The 18,018-nt window shown below is 37.5% G+C and overlaps 1 protein-coding gene across 4 annotated transcripts in view; it reads left to right on the plus strand.

Annotated features, from left to right (window-relative positions):
- Positions 1-18,018, plus strand: part of LOC122817708 (mucin-17-like) — a 283,584-nt gene that overhangs the window by 176,014 nt on the left and 89,552 nt on the right. For all 4 annotated transcript variants that reach the window (XM_044090784.1, XM_044053731.1, XM_044090785.1 and 1 more), the window contains 3 exons: positions 16,249-16,379; positions 16,481-16,548; positions 16,826-16,998. In XM_044090784.1, coding sequence (XP_043946719.1) covers positions 16,249-16,379; positions 16,481-16,548; positions 16,826-16,998 — 372 coding nt within the window. The remainder of the gene's footprint in view (positions 1-16,248; positions 16,380-16,480; positions 16,549-16,825; positions 16,999-18,018) is intronic.

Consider the following 18,018-nt stretch of genomic DNA (forward strand, 5'->3'; position numbering starts at 1 on the left):
AAGGGGAGGGAGGGTGGGTAGCAAGTACATGACAAAATGTGACTCCTACTCTAGTTACATTTACCTAAAATCCTTTAAGCCCCTCCCTACCCCTAACTCATTTCCACCCAAACCTCATACATTCCTAATTAACCCTGTCCTCCCCCTATTCTCCTAATTCCTCCCCCTATTCTCCTAATTCCTGCTACTCTATTTATCTAATCCCACTTGAAGATGTCCCTGGACAAATTTGTCTGTTCCAAACCTCATTTGTCCCAGACACATCACACCGGATGACATTTGACGACCTTTATTGAATTTCCATATACATAATTTTTAACCAATATTCATTAATTTCAACCAAAACATGATACAGGTGAAATACCATCCATGTAACATTATCATAGGACAGGACAGCGTAAACCTGCTCATCCTGATCAGTAAGCAGCATTCATACCTCCACTCCCTTATGAAGCAGCGTACCCGCTCACTTCCATTACCATTTATTGCATTATACCATCAACCAAATAAGCAGCTTCCTCTGCTTGCTTATGTACTTATCAAGCAGCGTAACCACTCACTTTCCTTTCCCAACTTACTGAACTGACCATCCAACACCAGAGGGGGAACAGAAGAGGGCAAGCCTGCCCTCCTCTCCGCCCAGCAGCCTGACAAGGCTGTTCTCCCTCTCTTAGACAAACTTCCAGCAATCTAACCATCATTAAGGCATCCGGCCAAACATCATTAGGTGTACCCCATCCACACTAACCAAGCTGGAACAGAGTCATCATCAAAATAACCAGTTACCTAAACCACTGAAAACAAAAACACTGACCCTTCTCCTATGCTGAGATAACCTAACATACCCACTGCGCATGAGCTAAATAATCCTTACCTCATGACCAGTGGCAGCTCCGCAATGACTTCAAGGGCATGTAGTTGACTCTGCGTGGTTTTTATAATGCCCTTGAAGTCATTGCAGAGCTGCCATTGGTCATGAGCTAAATAATCCTTACCTCATGACCAATGGCAGCTCCACAATGACTTCAAGGGCATTATAAAAACCACGCAGAGTCAACTACATGCCATCATGCCATATTGCGACCCCATTTACCTCCTAATCCAGTAATAACCAAATGAGCTCTCCTTAATGCCAGAGCAATAACTATTCTAATGACTCCCCGATCATTGCCTTTCAACTGGACAATCTCACTAAACCTACTGCCATCTGAAGCCACACAGAAGCAAGAGCAAACCATGATGCCGCATCCCAGCCCCATTTCACTGCTTAAGGTAACCAAAAGAAATATCCTTAAAATCCCATTGTCTATCAATCCTGCCATCACAGTAATTATCCCTTATAAGCAATAAAACAGCTCATCAACCATCATGGCATTCTAGCAACTCGTCAACATGAGCCATACCATTTACTTATTAAACAAAAGGCAATGAATCCTAATCCCCAACTACTCCAACTACACCTCCTATGCCCACTTAATATGCAACCCTTATATACAACCTGTCAATTACCCTTCCTTCTGTCTAACCAACAAGAGGCCAACTCCCCCCAGCTGGTCCCCACATGCCTCCTTTGTCAAACAATAAAATTCTCCATGACTTCCCATTCATCTGCCAAAGCCTAACCAAGTTAATTCCCCAATAATCACCTGTCAAATGCACTCCAAAACACTAAACCAATTTCCCCACCTATCTCTCACAACACCTACATACCTAAAGTGCTCCATCAAACCCAACATACTCTTAATACATACTGAACCATCTCCCATCCATCCAGAGTGCAAGTCACAACTTAATGAGTAACCATAAATTCAGCCTAGGGTGTCCACCTATGTCCGTTTAGAAATAGATTAGGTGCTGCATGTGAAACAAATTGAACTTGATATCCCAAGACTACCACATATCTGAGCAGAACTCCAAATACTCAGCATCCCCAGTTGTCCCTCTATCCCCTCATCCAAACAATCTCCCAAATTATGCCCCCCAAACCTAACATCTACTATAAAGTGTGCAAACAAATTCAAAACCCCATGACTAGTCCTATCCACCTACCCCAACAACCTTTCCAGAGAACTGCCAGAGGCAACTCACTGATAAACTATGATACCAATGCAAATCCCATGAGCAATCCAATACACCTACCAACAGCTCACCCTCCTTAATCCACCACTTAGCCTTAAATTCCCCTTTAAAGCTTCTCTATTAATGCATCACCTCTGCATCCAACAGCGAATGCTAATTTGCCCTAAACACTCACCTGCTATGCTCCCACAAACTCTATTCATCCTTACGTCATGCCTGAAACATACAAAATAACTAACCTACCCCTACCCACACCACTGTAGCTGCACAAACACTACCTTCCTTGCAAGAAATGGATAGTCCTACTTTTTGACTCTAACACTGATTTGACTCAATAAATGAAATCAAAGTCCTTTATCCCCCCATATATTACCCAAATAACCAATTCAGGCTGCTGCAGTCTCAGTGCCCAAATGTCCCCTCCATACACAATGCAAACACATCAAAATGAGTAAATAAAATGACATCAAAACCTGTGGCCTCATTCCCTGCAGCTGCAGCAATTGAAAACTTCCTGGTAGCAACTTTAATCACCTAAGAAGAGAGCTTCCATCAGACCACCAGTACCTCCGCACTGATCATGATTGACTGCATTACGTAGCATTCCGACATCTAAAACACCCAATGTAACACCACCATCTGCAAAGAAAGAGAAAAATGTAAATCATCTGAAATACAAACACATTTGAAGACAACCTGGCTCCCCAAAGCCTTCAGTAAATCACAGAGCATACCCCAACACGTTACAAAAATTCCACCCCTTAATGGACAACCCCATCTCCCTTTAAACACCGACAATCCTGCATCACCCTACCTGTAAGTTAATTTTAGTTATCTTTCACCACACCTTGCACCAAGTCTGACATGTCCAATGAGTACTTACTATAGTGGGATTAGCATACATCATCTCTCATGAGTGCTTCCTGCAATCCACCAACTGATGGTCCTTCGCGCATCTGTAAATAAAAGATAAATTACGTACTCACTACTACTCTTTCATGCCAAAATTCTCTGCACACCTGACCAAATTGTGCTGCCAAGAGCCATATCCCCCAAGAAATCATTCTGCTTACAATAAAGGAATATACTACAATAACGGTGTTATGCCACCCCCTGCAGTGACTGGACCACTACTTATTTGACCTATTAAAATGAAGAATGCAAGTAAAACAACAAACGTATATTCTACTTAACCCTACATGTAGGGGATAACTGAAGCAACAACATACACCTAGTGTTAGTGATTCCTCTTAATTTTATATAAACTCACCACATTTAACTTGCTATCAGAATGATTTATTTGAAATACCTAAAACAATATTCACCAACTCCCTCAGACAAGGTGCCTAAAAGACTACTGCAGCCTCCATAAATCCATAGCAACCAACTATCATTGTTGTGGAGTCCAAGCATAGCCAAATATTCCATACAAAATCAGAGCCAGTATCTTATGCCAATAAAGTAAACACCTTAAGCACTATACCACCCTCACCCCCACTGTCTCACCTGTAACGTTAGTCCTTGATATGCCAATAATTAGTAGCAATGAGAGCAATGGAGGGACAAGTTGTACCACCCGGAGACTCAGGACAATGCTTTTTTATTTGTTTTATTACCCCCAACACTGAATCACACTGAATCATATACCAAACATAACTTCATTCTTCAATGACTTCTCACTACTTTGCCAGAAAACCACAGATGAACAACAACTACTTCAAGTTTCATTTTTTAACTGTAACTTACGCCTCTAGCGCATAGTGGTCATTAACTTTCCATCAATGTGATAGTCACCTGCATCCTGGAATAACCTTACTACTAGTCACCTGCATGCTGGAATAACCTTACTACTAGTCACCTGCATGCTGGAATAACCTTACTGCTAGTCACCTGCATGCTGGAATAACCTTGCTACTAGTCACCTGCATGCTGGAATAACCTTACTACTAGTCACCTGCATGCTGGAATAACCTTGCTACTAGTCACCTGCATGCTGGAATAACCTTACTACTAGTCACCTGCATGCTGGAATAACCTTGCTACTAGTCACCTGCATGCTGGAATAACCTTGCTACTAGTCACCTGCATGCTGGAATAACCTTACTACTAGTTACCTGCATGCTGGAATAACCTTACTACTAGTCACCTGCATCCTGGAATAACCTTGCTACCAGTTTACATACAGGCTTTCCACTGTTCTCACTTCCCATCCTGGCATACCATCCCAAACACACATAAAATGCTATACAAGCTAACACCCAATGGATGCACTCCATGTGGACAAAGGAAAGGCCTGCACACTGTTCCGCCCAGTACAGTCCCCCATTCCATCACTGCACGATCTTCGAAGCAAATTGTTAATGTGCAAATTTTCAAATCAATAAGCATATCTGAACAGATTTGTCTGTGTTTAATAAGTGATTCTGGTTAGCTTAACATTTTTCAACTGTGTTAACAAAAGTTTGGTGTACAAGTAGTCAAACCAAACAGAGGATGTCTACTCCTCCAACATTATCATACTAATTTTTTAAACATACATTGGCCCCACAGTAAAAAAAAAAACAAAAAAAAAATTTCCAGCTCCTCCATGGGAAAGTTTAGCTGAGGCTCAATATTCAGTGCAGTTCAGTTCGGTCTGTAACAGTTTTGTCTGTTCAAAATCATAAAATCAGTAAACATGTATACCAAACTTCTCTTTTCCCCCCATCAAACATTTTGAACAAAACTCGTTCACCACGGCACCAAATCACCATAAAATCTGGGAATAAATTTTGCAATTACTGTTAATTTAAGGTTGCTGGTGACCCTATATAAAACTAAAATGGATGACTACAATTGCCAGCATGCATGCATAGACCAGCCATCACCTCAGGAGCCCAAAGCCCGCGAAAACATATTTGCAGATCTCCCCCATCAACTCATCTGCAGAAACCTCCAAATGAAACACCACCATGAAAAGAACATTTCCCCAAATGCAAGCCCCCATATACAGAGGTGCTTCCGCAGGTCACCAAAATACAACACACAGACATGGCATCCAATTAAAAGCCAGCCCCATGCTCCCCATTACTCACCCAATACACCAAACATTTATCAGTATAAAGACCTTTACTCTGACAATATTCTGGCATGCAGGAGTACCCTCGACCAACCACCTGTGTTCCCCCTCAAGTCATCTCCTCCTAAATCTCATTACGATTGCTTCAAACTGTCAAATGAAATCATTGGTTGAGTAGGCAAACATCTGTACAGTGTAACACAGGTCATTGCTATTTTCCCCATACTCACACTGCTTGGAAAAAGCTCATAAGCCCGTGAACAAACACCCCTGCTATACCATTACTGCACAGGAAGACATCCATGACAACCACTTGTAGCCCGCGAAACTATTCACTATTTGACTGATCTGGCTCTTCTACAAGATCGGGACCTACATGTTAACCCCTCACAAGATACCTGGATAAAGCCACTACAAAGTGGGACAATTAAAGGGACCAAAGCTCTTATAAAGTTAAGAGGGCAGTAAAAATGAGAGGAAAAGGCAGGAAGTCGCTTAATAAAAGCTTGTGTCGTAACCTGAACGCAGCAGAGAATTCAGTTATCCCCCCCCCCTTGTACTGACACATCCGACAGCAAGAGTAGTTCTCAACTAAAACCTTGCCGAAATTAAAGGGTAGCTTCACAACATAAATAGATATTAACTATATACCTGAAAATGAGCGTAACGAGCACGAACTGCACAAACTTCAATCTCCACAGACCTAAAACAAACTGAACCCATTATGAAGCAAGGCTGGCATCCTGCGACTCTGTGCAGTTGAGTTGTCTGACATCCCAACCCTCCCCTGTAACTGAAAGCACCGTTCCATGCATGCTCACCACCAACCGACAATCTCATGGGGAAAATGATCGCCAACTCACCTCCATACTTCTCCACCTCTGTCAGCAAAATTCCAGGCAAAGCCTCTCAGAATGGGGGATAAAGGGCCAAGATAGAAACAGATCTTAAATATTGTGGCTATAATTGAAGAAGCAGTAGGAAAAAGCACCTTCATCCTGCATGCATTTACCTGAAGGGCACAAGGTCTGAAACACCTGAATTATTTGTTTCATTTATAAATTAGTGGCTTCAGTCCTCCTACCATCCCAGTCGTTTTTCAATATCCAAAAAGTTTTACGAAGAACATTATGAGGCAGAAATCTGGACCTAGTCAAAACCTAGACAGTCCACAAAATGTAGGCATATGACCAGTATGCATACCCGCTGCATACCCACTGCCTCTTGCATGGAAGAGCTCCTTCAGTTGTTAGTGCTACTTCGGCCCCAAAACAAACTTTCCCACTGCTCTAGCTACCAACAAAACCACAAAAAAAAAAAAAAAAAAAACACACCACACATGACTGCATCTTATTAAGATACTTTATGAGGCTGGCTGATACTACTTTTTACTGTTTAAAATCATCACACACTGCAACACCCAACAAACCGCCAAAAAAATTAACATGCACTGCAACCACCACTGGAATAACAGCCAAGGAGATCAGTTATTTATGGTTAAAGTTATTTTAACTGCTGAACATACCAATAACCAGCTAGACTTCTATAAAGCCAAACACCATAGCAACCCTTGATTGACACCATTATATCACAGCCATGAAGCAATGCACCATTTGTAACAGCAGCCCACACAAACCCCAATACAGCTCAAACACCACTCTGCTCCACTATTCCCCAAGGCCTACTTGGTCTCCAATCATACCTACAGGTCATCTAGGATGTGGAACCTATCATAGCAAGTTCACGCCAAAATGTGACTCCTACTCCACTTACACTTGTCTAAAATCCTTTAAGCCCCTCCCTACCCCTACCTCATTTCCTCTCAAACCTCATACATTCCTATTTAACCCTATCCTCCCCCTGTCATCCTAATTCCTGCTACTCTATTTATTTAACCCCACTTGAAGACATCCCTGGACAAATTGTTCTGTTCCAAACCTCATTTATCACAATGCCATTATTGTATAGGTTGATATGTAAATAATGTCCATCACTGACAAATGCCAGTGGTGCATTAACAGTGGACAGAGCAGTAGCATTAAGTGCCCAGGGGGTGGGGTTACATTTTTAAAAAGCACAAGCAGTTTCAAAAAATGGAATAAGTAGTGCAAACAGTTGGTTCAGGTTCTGCAATAAGTGCATATTTCTTGATGCGGTGTGTGTGCAGGTATAGCATGTGTGTGGGTTTGTCTCCCCCTCTCTTTGTAGGTATGTATGTGTGTATCCAAATCTATATATATATATATATATATATATATATATATATATATATATGTATATATATATAGAGAGAGAGAGGGAGACAGGCAACGTAACCTAGTATTAAGGAAATGTAAAAAGAAAAAGTCTAATTTAGTACATTTGCATGCTATCATTGCTGTACTAGTTTTGTCATAACTTTTCTACTTTCATATGAAAAGCCACATGCTTTGCAACAAAGGCTTTAATCCAAGAGCATTTAAACAGGTTTATAGTTTGTAGGTTGATACTAGGCTAACTGCTCTTGTGGGCCATTTTTAGCCTAGCCAATTATCCCATTTGAGAATCAAACCCTGCACCTTCTGTTTGTAAGGTAAGCAAGCTTAAACATTATACCAACTCCCAACCCCACAGCCAATGACAGTGATTGGAAAAGTGGTACATACATCATTTGAATCTTTATTGTCATTGTTGCTGTTTATCCTTCATCTAAATACAAACAAACAATGTAACTGGCCAGGTATAATATCAAAGAATGATGTAAGCATGTAGTCATATACAATAGTAATGTAACAAAAATGTATTATACAATGACCCCCCATTAATATTCCAAAATATGCACACTGATTGGCCAACATGCCGGTTGTAAATCCCACAATATACCAAAAGTGTCTATAAAAAGTGGTATAAAGTGTCCAAAACCTTTTTTTTAATAAATAAAAAAAAAGAAAAAGAAAAAAACGTAGCAACTGAGACTTTCTTTTCTCCATTGTTTCTGTTTCAAAGCACTGATGTACTCGGTATGCATAGGAACGCAAGTCCTATACACATGTGCAGTACATCAACACAAGGAAGCAATATACCACCACCGGCAGAAGAACAGTAATGCGCCGTTATACAAACGTATTATTTAAGAAAAGTATTTTTTTTCTTAAATAATGTCATTGTATAATAGCAATAACCGACTCTGTAGTTGTGGTATATTGAAATGTATCCACGGTTGGCTTTATTTAATCACACCAGCTGTGGGTAAATCTTCAATATACCACACCACGTCATCGGTTATTGTTTAATAATAAAACAGATGTGTGAAATACTGTGATGGGAGAGGGGAGGAGAGCGGCAGTTATCAGATCTCAAAAAATGGGGGTAGACGTATAAAAAGGATTTAGCAACTGTGTGTCTGTGAAGTCTCTTAGAAAACAGACAAGAAAGCAAATTGTCCTTGGGGCAAAAACCAAGTGTGAAGATGTGTGTGTATGAAAATCTACAGACTCAAAACACAGGGGATGGGAAAGGGAAAGGGTCAAAGATGAGCCATACATAAGCAAAGAGTCAAACTAAAAAAAACATAATCTGTATGTGTGTACACACACCCACACACACATATCTACACAAAAAAGGGTGAAAGTCCGAGTAATACACAAATATAGGTAATTGTGTTAAGTAAATTCATGTATCTCAACTTGTGCTCACCAAATAAATCTCAAAGTGCTTTCGCCCATTTCTGTTAATAAGTGAAGGGCTTCCTCAGATCTCACTGTATGCCGATATGGGGGGTGGGAGGATGGCAGAATGGTTAAGGTGTTTACCTTGCAGACACAAGGTGCAGGGTTTGATTCTCACATTGGGTACTTGGCTAGGCTTAAAATGACCCACAAGGGTAAGTAGCCTAGTACTAATCTATGAACCTATGAATACTACAGATTAGACAACTCTAAACATGAACAATTCAGATTGATATTTAGTTATATTTGGTAAATGAGGATTAATTTAAGAACCACAAGGGAAATAAAAGCAAAATTCAAATGTCTAATCAAAACTACATATAAATGATAAAATATACAATTAAACATGTAATACTAAAGATAAAAAATGAAAATTAAACGCAAGCATAGATATGAAATACTTTAGCCATATCAAACAATAGCAACAAAAAAAAAAACTTGTGCTATTGTGTTTCAGTTGAAGTTGCTATGTTCCAGTTTCTTTAACTAAAGTATGTTCTTAATAGAGCATGTCTGAATGAGTTGAGGCTTCCTATAAGCTGTAAATCAAATTTGACATTTTTCTCTAGCTTTACATTCAGATTGCTTTGTAATTTACCCAAATTCAGTCACTCAGTGGTATGAAGAACAGACTTCTCATAGTTCCTGTAGACATGAGGATGTCTAAACAGTGGGTTGTTGAAAGTTATTAAGCCTGAGTGAGAGCTGTTTTGTCACTCTTATTTTGAAATGGTTAATTGTTTTTTCACTGCAGAATGGTTTGCATTTTGCACAGCTTGCCTGATTTATTATTAAGTTACTATCACAGGTATAGCTGTCAGTATGCACATTCCTATTTTCAAATTTGGACATATAAAATAATTATTTTGGCTCATATATGCATAGCATCTGCAGCATGGGTGATTGCAGGGTGAGGTTCCTACATGTAATTCTCTGGATTCAGTAATTTATAATGTCTACCCAATATTTCTCCCTTTTTGATAAATGAAGGGTGGCTGAGGGTCAAGAACCTGACTGATTTATTGGTTTCCTCTTTTGATGCTCTAGTTTTTTACCCTTTTTTTGTTACTTGTGAATCCTTGGCATAAGTTAGGATCATACTTCTTATGTTTCTTATTTCCTTCACTGATACTTAGTCGCATGGCCTGTTGGGACAGGTTCAGCAGAGATGGGTCATTACTTTGTATGAGGAGGTTTAGGGGTTCCAGTATATTGGCCAAGAAATTCTCATTGTATCATCTTTCCAGAAAGTCTTGCTGCATTTGATCTAAGTTGGTAAGAAACCATCTCATCTCTCTGGCTATTCTCATTCACTGGGATTTAGTGACATTTTTCTTAATTCTGGGGTGCATGCTATTTTATATGTATATATATATATATATATATATATATATATATATATATGTGTGTGTGTGTGTGTGTATATATATATATATATGTATATATATATATATATATATATATATATATATATATATATATATGTATATATATATATATATATATATATGTATATATATATATATATATATATATATATATATATATATATATATATATATATATATATATATAGATAGATACACAAACATGGTTTGGGTACTTTTGAGTGAAATGCCCAAATATTCACATCTGTTTGTACAACATACTGTGTTTGACAGAAACACATGATTAACAGGTGTATGAAATTGACAATACCCCTTTTCATGGAGTTAGTGTATTTATAATTGGTAGGGGGTATGGGGGTTTAAGGGGACTTGTCCCCACTGTAAAAACACTTTTTTTTATTTTGCATTTGCCAAGGTTAATGTTCAGAGCATACATAACACCCTGTTGAAGATTAATTAAGCTCTCAATGTATCTATGTTTTGGATATCAATATTTCTCCATTCAATTTGGAAGACTACATATAGTCAGATAAGGAGGGGGAGTGTTCAATACAAGGCACAATTGGGCCCAATGAAAATGAGGTAAAAGCACTGAACAAATTAGTGTTTAACATCTCCTCATATACTTTGTCAGAACAGGTATGCATTCTTAATAAAGGGCTCAGTTTTATTTCTAGTCGAGCTTCTGATATGACTGAAGTATTGACTGACTTAAGACTTTTTGCTAGGAATATTTGTTTGTCATTGCTGTTTACAGAACAATCAAATGTTGAATATAGGTTATCTAACAAATTTGTCGAAGCCTTTGTTACTATGTGTGATGAGGATATACAGAAACAATTCTCTATTCCACATAAGGACCATTTCTATAATCACACTACTGAGGAAAGATCTGCCTTGAATGAATTTTGGAATGACACCCATCTCGAATTTCGACCAGCAGATATGAGTGCAGGCATTGTAGTGATGGACAAGCACCATTATCTACACAGCATGTATACAATGCTAGATGATGAAGACACTTAAAAGCATGGGCTCTGTCAACATATGCTTTCACATAATATCTTGCTGTTCACTTATATTTATGATTTAATGCTGACATGTTTGACTGATTCTGAATTACATGATTATTTCTTTGTTGAATTTCTGGTGACAACATTTTTGCATTGGCTCCCCAAGATTCATAAGGACTCTGTTACACCTCCTATGAGACCTATTCTTTTGAGTGGGGGCTGGGTCACCAAAACTTTCTCTATATATGTAGAGAAGTTGTTAAGACCCATCCTTGATAATACTACCACAGTGCTGAGAGATACAAAGGATTTTTAGAAGCTCCTTATGAATGCGCTTCCTCTTTTGATATGTCAAACAAAATTTTTGTTTGTTACATTACATGTAGCATCTTTATTCACTGTTATTCTGAATGCTTTAGGGTTAGACAGTGTTGGGAGTTTCTTGACTACTAAATCTGACTCTACACCTAATTATTATTAATTATTAGAATTAATTTTGGAGAACAATGTGTTCATGTTTGACAGTAAATACTATGTGCAGAAAATAGGTGAAGTGATGGGCACAGTATGTGCTAATAGCTATGCCAATTTGGTGCAGGCCCCTTGGGAAGCTGAAAAAGTATTGACTGATTCTTTTGAATATCTCATCCACTTTTACAAATGTTTTGTGGATGACATATTTATAATATGGAGTGGCACAGAAGAAGAACTTGATAAGTTCATTAAGATAGTAGTTTTCTAAGATTTTGTTTTAGTAGTTCACAAAACAGCATAAATTTCCTTGATGTAACATTGAGTAAAACTGATTTTAGATCTCTTGGGACTAGTTTATTTTAAAAAGAGGTTAAGCGTAATACCCTCTTACATAAATCTAGTATGCAGCCTGGTCATGTAAGTAAAAATGTACTGAAAGGCCAATTCATCAGAGTCATGAGACTTCATGAGAATGATACTGATCTGGAGGAAGCTTTCTGTAGTCTTAAAGTTGAGTTTCTAGATCGGGCTACAGCACCTTTGAAGTTGAATGCTGACGTTTTGAAAACTAGGAAGGATAATGAAAGACTCTACTTTTCTAGGAGAAATAGTGGGATTTGGTGTGTGTCTAGACACTGTCTTAGGAATAGACCTCTCCTTACATGTTCTAATGATGTACATAATAAACCTCTCCTTACATGTTCTAATGATGTAAATATTGTCTGCGATATTTTTAGGAAGCATTGGTCTATTTTATTAGCTTATCCAGATATTAAGAAGGTTGTAAATGCTCAACTCAAATTTAGTTTTAAAAATAATCTATCCTTAAAATGGCAGCTGTGTTATGGAAATCAGAAGAAAGACATCTATCCTGTTTCAGAACATAAAGGCACATTTAAGTGTAACATGCTCAGCGTGTAATTATATTTTAACTTGCACATCTTATATACATAAAATAGATGGCTTTGGGATTATATTGGATTTTTTCTAACTGTTGGACTAATAATGTCATTATTATGCAGCTGTGCTATGAGTACATCCTATGCCCAGCAGATTTGACAGGTTTGTGGACAGACAGGAGTTTTTGGTAATTAGATCATAATGACTGAGTAGGAACATAGTTATGTAGAATGGTATTTAGTGCTGTGCAAGGAGATGGATGCTGGATGATTTTATAGGTAGTACGAAGCTGAGTATATGTTAGTTTATGAGGCAGTTTTAACCAATTTAGTATTTTAGTGCAATACAGTGGTGGATTCTAAAACTGGTATTCCCTCTAAATTTAGCCACTTTACTACAGCATTGTGCAAGTTTTGCATTTTGTGATGTGTAAAGGTTAGTAAGAATGGGAACACCATAAAGAGGTGAGGGGAGGAGATAAGCAGTGGCAAGTTTTATTTGCATTGGTAAAAAAGTTTTTGGCTTTGTAATGTATCCCAAGTATTTACTGATATTTTTATGCAATTTTGTATTTTCAGGATCAAATTTAAGATTATTATCCATTATCATTTTTAATAATTAGATATGAGAAGTGACTTTAATGGTTGTTTTGTTAAGGGAGACAATTTTAAATTTTGTTTTTTTATGAGAAAGAGGTTTTGGGGAAAAAGTAGCAGTTTGTTTTTTGGGGGGTTGTGCATCAGTTACATGTTACAAAGCCATGGTTCAGTGGCTGTTAAAGCTTCATGAATAATTTCTTTGGAGATGTGTCAGGTTGTCTGATATGTATATGAGTGTGGAGGCATCTGTGCACTTTATTAGGGAAAGCTGTTGTGTGGATATGTGGAGGGTCTTGGTGAGAATGTTAAAGAGGAGTGAACCAAGGCTAGAGCCTTGTGGTAAACCAGTGGAGATTAAATTAGAAGTTTGCTTTGACAAACTGTGTCATAAGTAGTAGTGTAGGATTAGTACTATGGGAGCGAAAGAAGCCATGCTCTGTGGTGGATAGGAGTTCTTCCTGTAGGACATAGTAGCAATTGTTTTTGAATGTAATTTTGAAATATTTTGGAGAGAGAAAATTGCTGCAGATCTAAAGTTGGTGATGTATGTGTTGAATTACCTCATGTCTGAAGAGGGATAATATATGATTTTTTTCCAGAAAGAGTGGATGTGGGATTCTTAGATTGAACTATTTGTAATGATTAAGACAGGCTAAGCAATGCCACCTGCTGCTATTTTTAAGGTACTTGCTTGGAAGATTATCAGCTATAGCATGGTGTCAGCTTCAGAGTAGTTTTATACATGAAGTGGGCACAAGATGGAAGGTCAGAGTAGTTTTATATATGAAGTGAGCACAAGATGGAAGGTCAGAGTAGTTTTATATATGAAGTGGGCACAAGATGGAAGGTCAGAGTAGTTTTATATATGAAGTGAGCACAAGATGGAAGGTCAGAGTAGTTTTATATATGAAGTGGGCACAAGATGGAAGGTCAGAGTAGTCTTATATATGAAGTGAGCACAAGATGGAAGGTCAAAGTAGTTTTATATATGAAGTGGGCACAAGATGGAAGGTCAAAGTAGTTTTATATATGAAGTGGGCACAAGATGGAAGGTCAACGTTGTTTTATATATGAAGTGGGCACAAGATGGAAGGTCAGAGTAGTTTTATATATGAAGTGAGCACAAGATGGAAGGTCAGAGTAGTTTTATATATGAAGTGGGCACAAGACGGAAGGTCAGAGTAGTTTTATATATGAAGTGGGCACAAGATGGAAGGTCAGAGTAGTTTTATATATGAAGTGGGCACAAGATGGAAGGTCAGTGTAGTTTTATATATGAAGTGGGCACAAGACGGAAGGTCAGAGAAGTTTTATATATGAAGTGAGCACAAGATGGAAGGTCAGAGTAGTTTTATATATGAAGTGGGCACAAGATGGAAGGTCAGAGTAGTTTTATATATGAAGTGGGCACAAGATGGAAGGTCAGAGTAGTTTTATATATGAAGTGGGCACAAGACGGAAGGTGGAAGTGGATGTGATGATATGTGCCTACTGGGCAGGATTGGGATTAGATGCTGGTTAATCCTTGGTTAGGGATGCTATACTATCTATGAAATAAGACAAATTCTATTGCAGTTTTGAGAGGTGAGTTATTGGGAGACAGGTCAGGGATTAATTTTTGTCTGTGACGTAACATTTATTTAATGACTGACTAGAATTATTTTAGGGCCGTGTCTACTATTATTCTGAATGCTGCTACAGTATAGTTTTTGTTTTCATCTATTTGCTTGTTAGTAAATTTGCAGAGCAATATAATGTCTGAGATATTGTGGTGTTTTATGTCGCTTCCATTTTTTTCTGTACTTCTTCTCCATCCTGCATTAACATTCTACTCTTTTCGAATAGCCAAATTGCATTTTCTGTTTTAGTCTCTTCCTTCTAAGGGGTACGAGGCTATGTAGGATATTTAGGAAAGCAGTACTGAAATCATTTACTGCAATGTCTAAGGGAACGATTTTTAAGATAGATTATAGGGTAATAATGAGTATTTCTGGATCAAAACTTGCACAAGTTCATGTTGTGTTTTAAACATGCTGTTTTAAGTGATGTGTGGAATGTCTGGTTATATAGAGTGTGAGGTGGTCACTCAGAGAGTCTGATATTGCACCTGTAGTAGTGAATTTGCTAGGCTCTGATACTAGGATCCAGTCTAATAAGGAATTTGATGGCTTGCTGTAATGTATAGGGCTATTAATTACTTGTAAAGAAATCCTTGTTAGATGTAGGTGAGGTTATGTCCGACCAATTGATATGGTCATTATGTATCAGTATTTCTTTCAATTATAAGTGTTATATTCAGTATAGGGTAGATGTACTATCACTAGGAAGGATGTTAAGGACAGTACCTGCACACACAATGTGGTATTAAAATTATGAATATGCATTCATTACAAAATGTTACTATGTTTTTATTTAATGCATTATTTGACTGAGTAAACCAGCTAAGCAAATTGTCCCTTTTCATGGGTTTGGTTAAATAACTTTCTCAAAGTCACACACTAGGACAAATGAAGTTAGAACTACTCAAGCTCTGCACCAAAAAACAGGAAATAGGGGCTTAACCTGCTTTGATAACTGCCAGACTACTATGGGACAGCGTTTCTGCATGTCCTGTATAAATGTACAATACACTGAGAGCAAGTTACTGGAAACAGATTTCACAGAAACTGGATCAAAATTCTGTTTTAGCTCTAGTGGTCATTTCAGGTTCACTCTCAGAACTCACTCTAATCATATAAATAAGTGATGTCAGGAGGAAAAGGGAAATACTTGAGTCAGCAAGTGTTGCATTTCCCCAGAAAAAAAAAAAAAAAAAAATAGGCCATAAATAATTTTCTTTCATTGCCTTCCTTCTGGGCTGCTCAGTGACTCTTTTGCACAGATCAGACTTCAATAAGTAACATAATAAATAATTCTAGCACTAAACAGTTGAATTCTGAAAGGATTCATCATTATTAATGTAATCATACATTATTTTTAAAATATTTTCAGGTGTTACAGCACTCATGCTATTTGTTCATATTTCTACAGATGTGACCCCAGCAGTGAATTACCAAAATTTCACGGCAAATGTTACTATAACGAACCTACTGTTTGTACCTCAGCTTAAGGATCCAACATCTGCTTACTATAAATCAGCTGCAGCAACTATAATTGCTTTGGTAATCATTTATGAGTATAATGGCATACTGTGTATCCTAAGTAGTTTTAATATTCAAGACTTGCAAATAATAATTGCATTTTATTACAATTTTATTTTTAGTTTGGCAACATTTTCAAGAACAGTACAATCAATGATACATATGAAGGCTGTCAAGTAGACAGCTTTAGGTAAGTTGGTTACTGAAAATAGATGTTTTAAACTATAAAAAATATATTTTTATTGTGTTATACAATATAGAAATGCCCTGTACTTTATTACATTCCACAGATGAACAGGGCTTAAAATGAAATGTTATTATATTTGCCATATTATTTAATGGCGTATCCTTTTATAATATATGAGTGTATGCAATTGTATGTATGTGTGCATGCATGTATATTTATCCATCGATAGATACAGTATAGATATATTGCCAAGAATCTTGATAGTTTTCTATTTCCACAGCAAAGAATCCAGTGGGTCTGCAACTAAAGTGAATGCCATCTGCTTAATTAGAGTTGATGCCTCAAGTCCTCCTTTTGACAGAGTTAAAGTGTATAATGAGGTTAGCCTCAGCACAAGTAATATCACTGTGATGGGAGTATATCATCTACAAAATGACAGCTTGTATATAAATGGTAAGCATTGCCTTTTATGATGTAATAGCTTGTACCTGGGAAAGTGTTGACAGAAATATATGCATTATTACTTTGCTGCATGGAGCTGTGAGACACGCAATCCTTTAGCTAGGAATGAGGTAAGGGTATAACAGCAGGATATCAGAAGACTTACCTACACATACTTGACTGCTTTCCTGCCTGATGAGAACTTTCTCATAGCTGCTTGCAGCAGAATTAGTGTATTTAATATAACTTGGTCCTTAGCTGATAGCATCATGTTGCTACCACATTTCCATTCATGTATCTCACTTTAAGAGGGAAGTAGGATTTTCTGATTCTGAATTCTTTTTTCTCTTTCATATTTATTATTTTTCAGGATTTGGATTGAGGTTTAACCCCTATTATCCATGGCTTTAAATCTACTGTCTCACAGTCATGAAATCACCACGTGCAAGTCTTGTCAGTCATGATAGATTACCTGCACTGCCCAGAATGCAATGCATATTCCCTGTAAACTGAAACACGAATGTCTTCTGGTTAAGTATGTACCTGTATACCCACGACAAAACATAAGTATTCCCAAAGCACTCTGGTGACAACAAATAGCCATGGAATCTCAGACCATATTCAATTAAGCATCTCTTGTAACATGTAAAAAGAGAAACTTTTAAACCATAACAGTTGTACCAGACTAAAAACAGCAAATTAAAGCTAGAATGTAGAGAATAACTCTAATATACCAGCTAAGCCACTTTACAGGATAAAATCAAATGTGTCTTTTAGAGTCCATGAACTTCTCGTGCACAAACATATTAATCCAAAAATCATAAGTAATTTTCTTTACTTGAACAATGAGAAAAGCAGCATTGATTTCCTTAATTTGCTTTGTTTGCCATTGTTTTGTGTTTTAATTATAGTTCATCAAGATGGAAATTGTATTCTAATTCTAAGTCTAAGATTTCCTGTCAAACAAAGTTTACTTTTCACATTTGTGGAACTTATAATCACATATCTCATTCTTCTTAAAGAAAGCCCATT

Source organism: Protopterus annectens, chromosome 13.part0 (genome assembly GCF_019279795.1).
Source record: "Protopterus annectens isolate FY-2018-M chromosome 13.part0, PAN1.0, whole genome shotgun sequence".
NCBI lineage: Eukaryota > Metazoa > Chordata > Ceratodontiformes > Protopteridae > Protopterus > Protopterus annectens.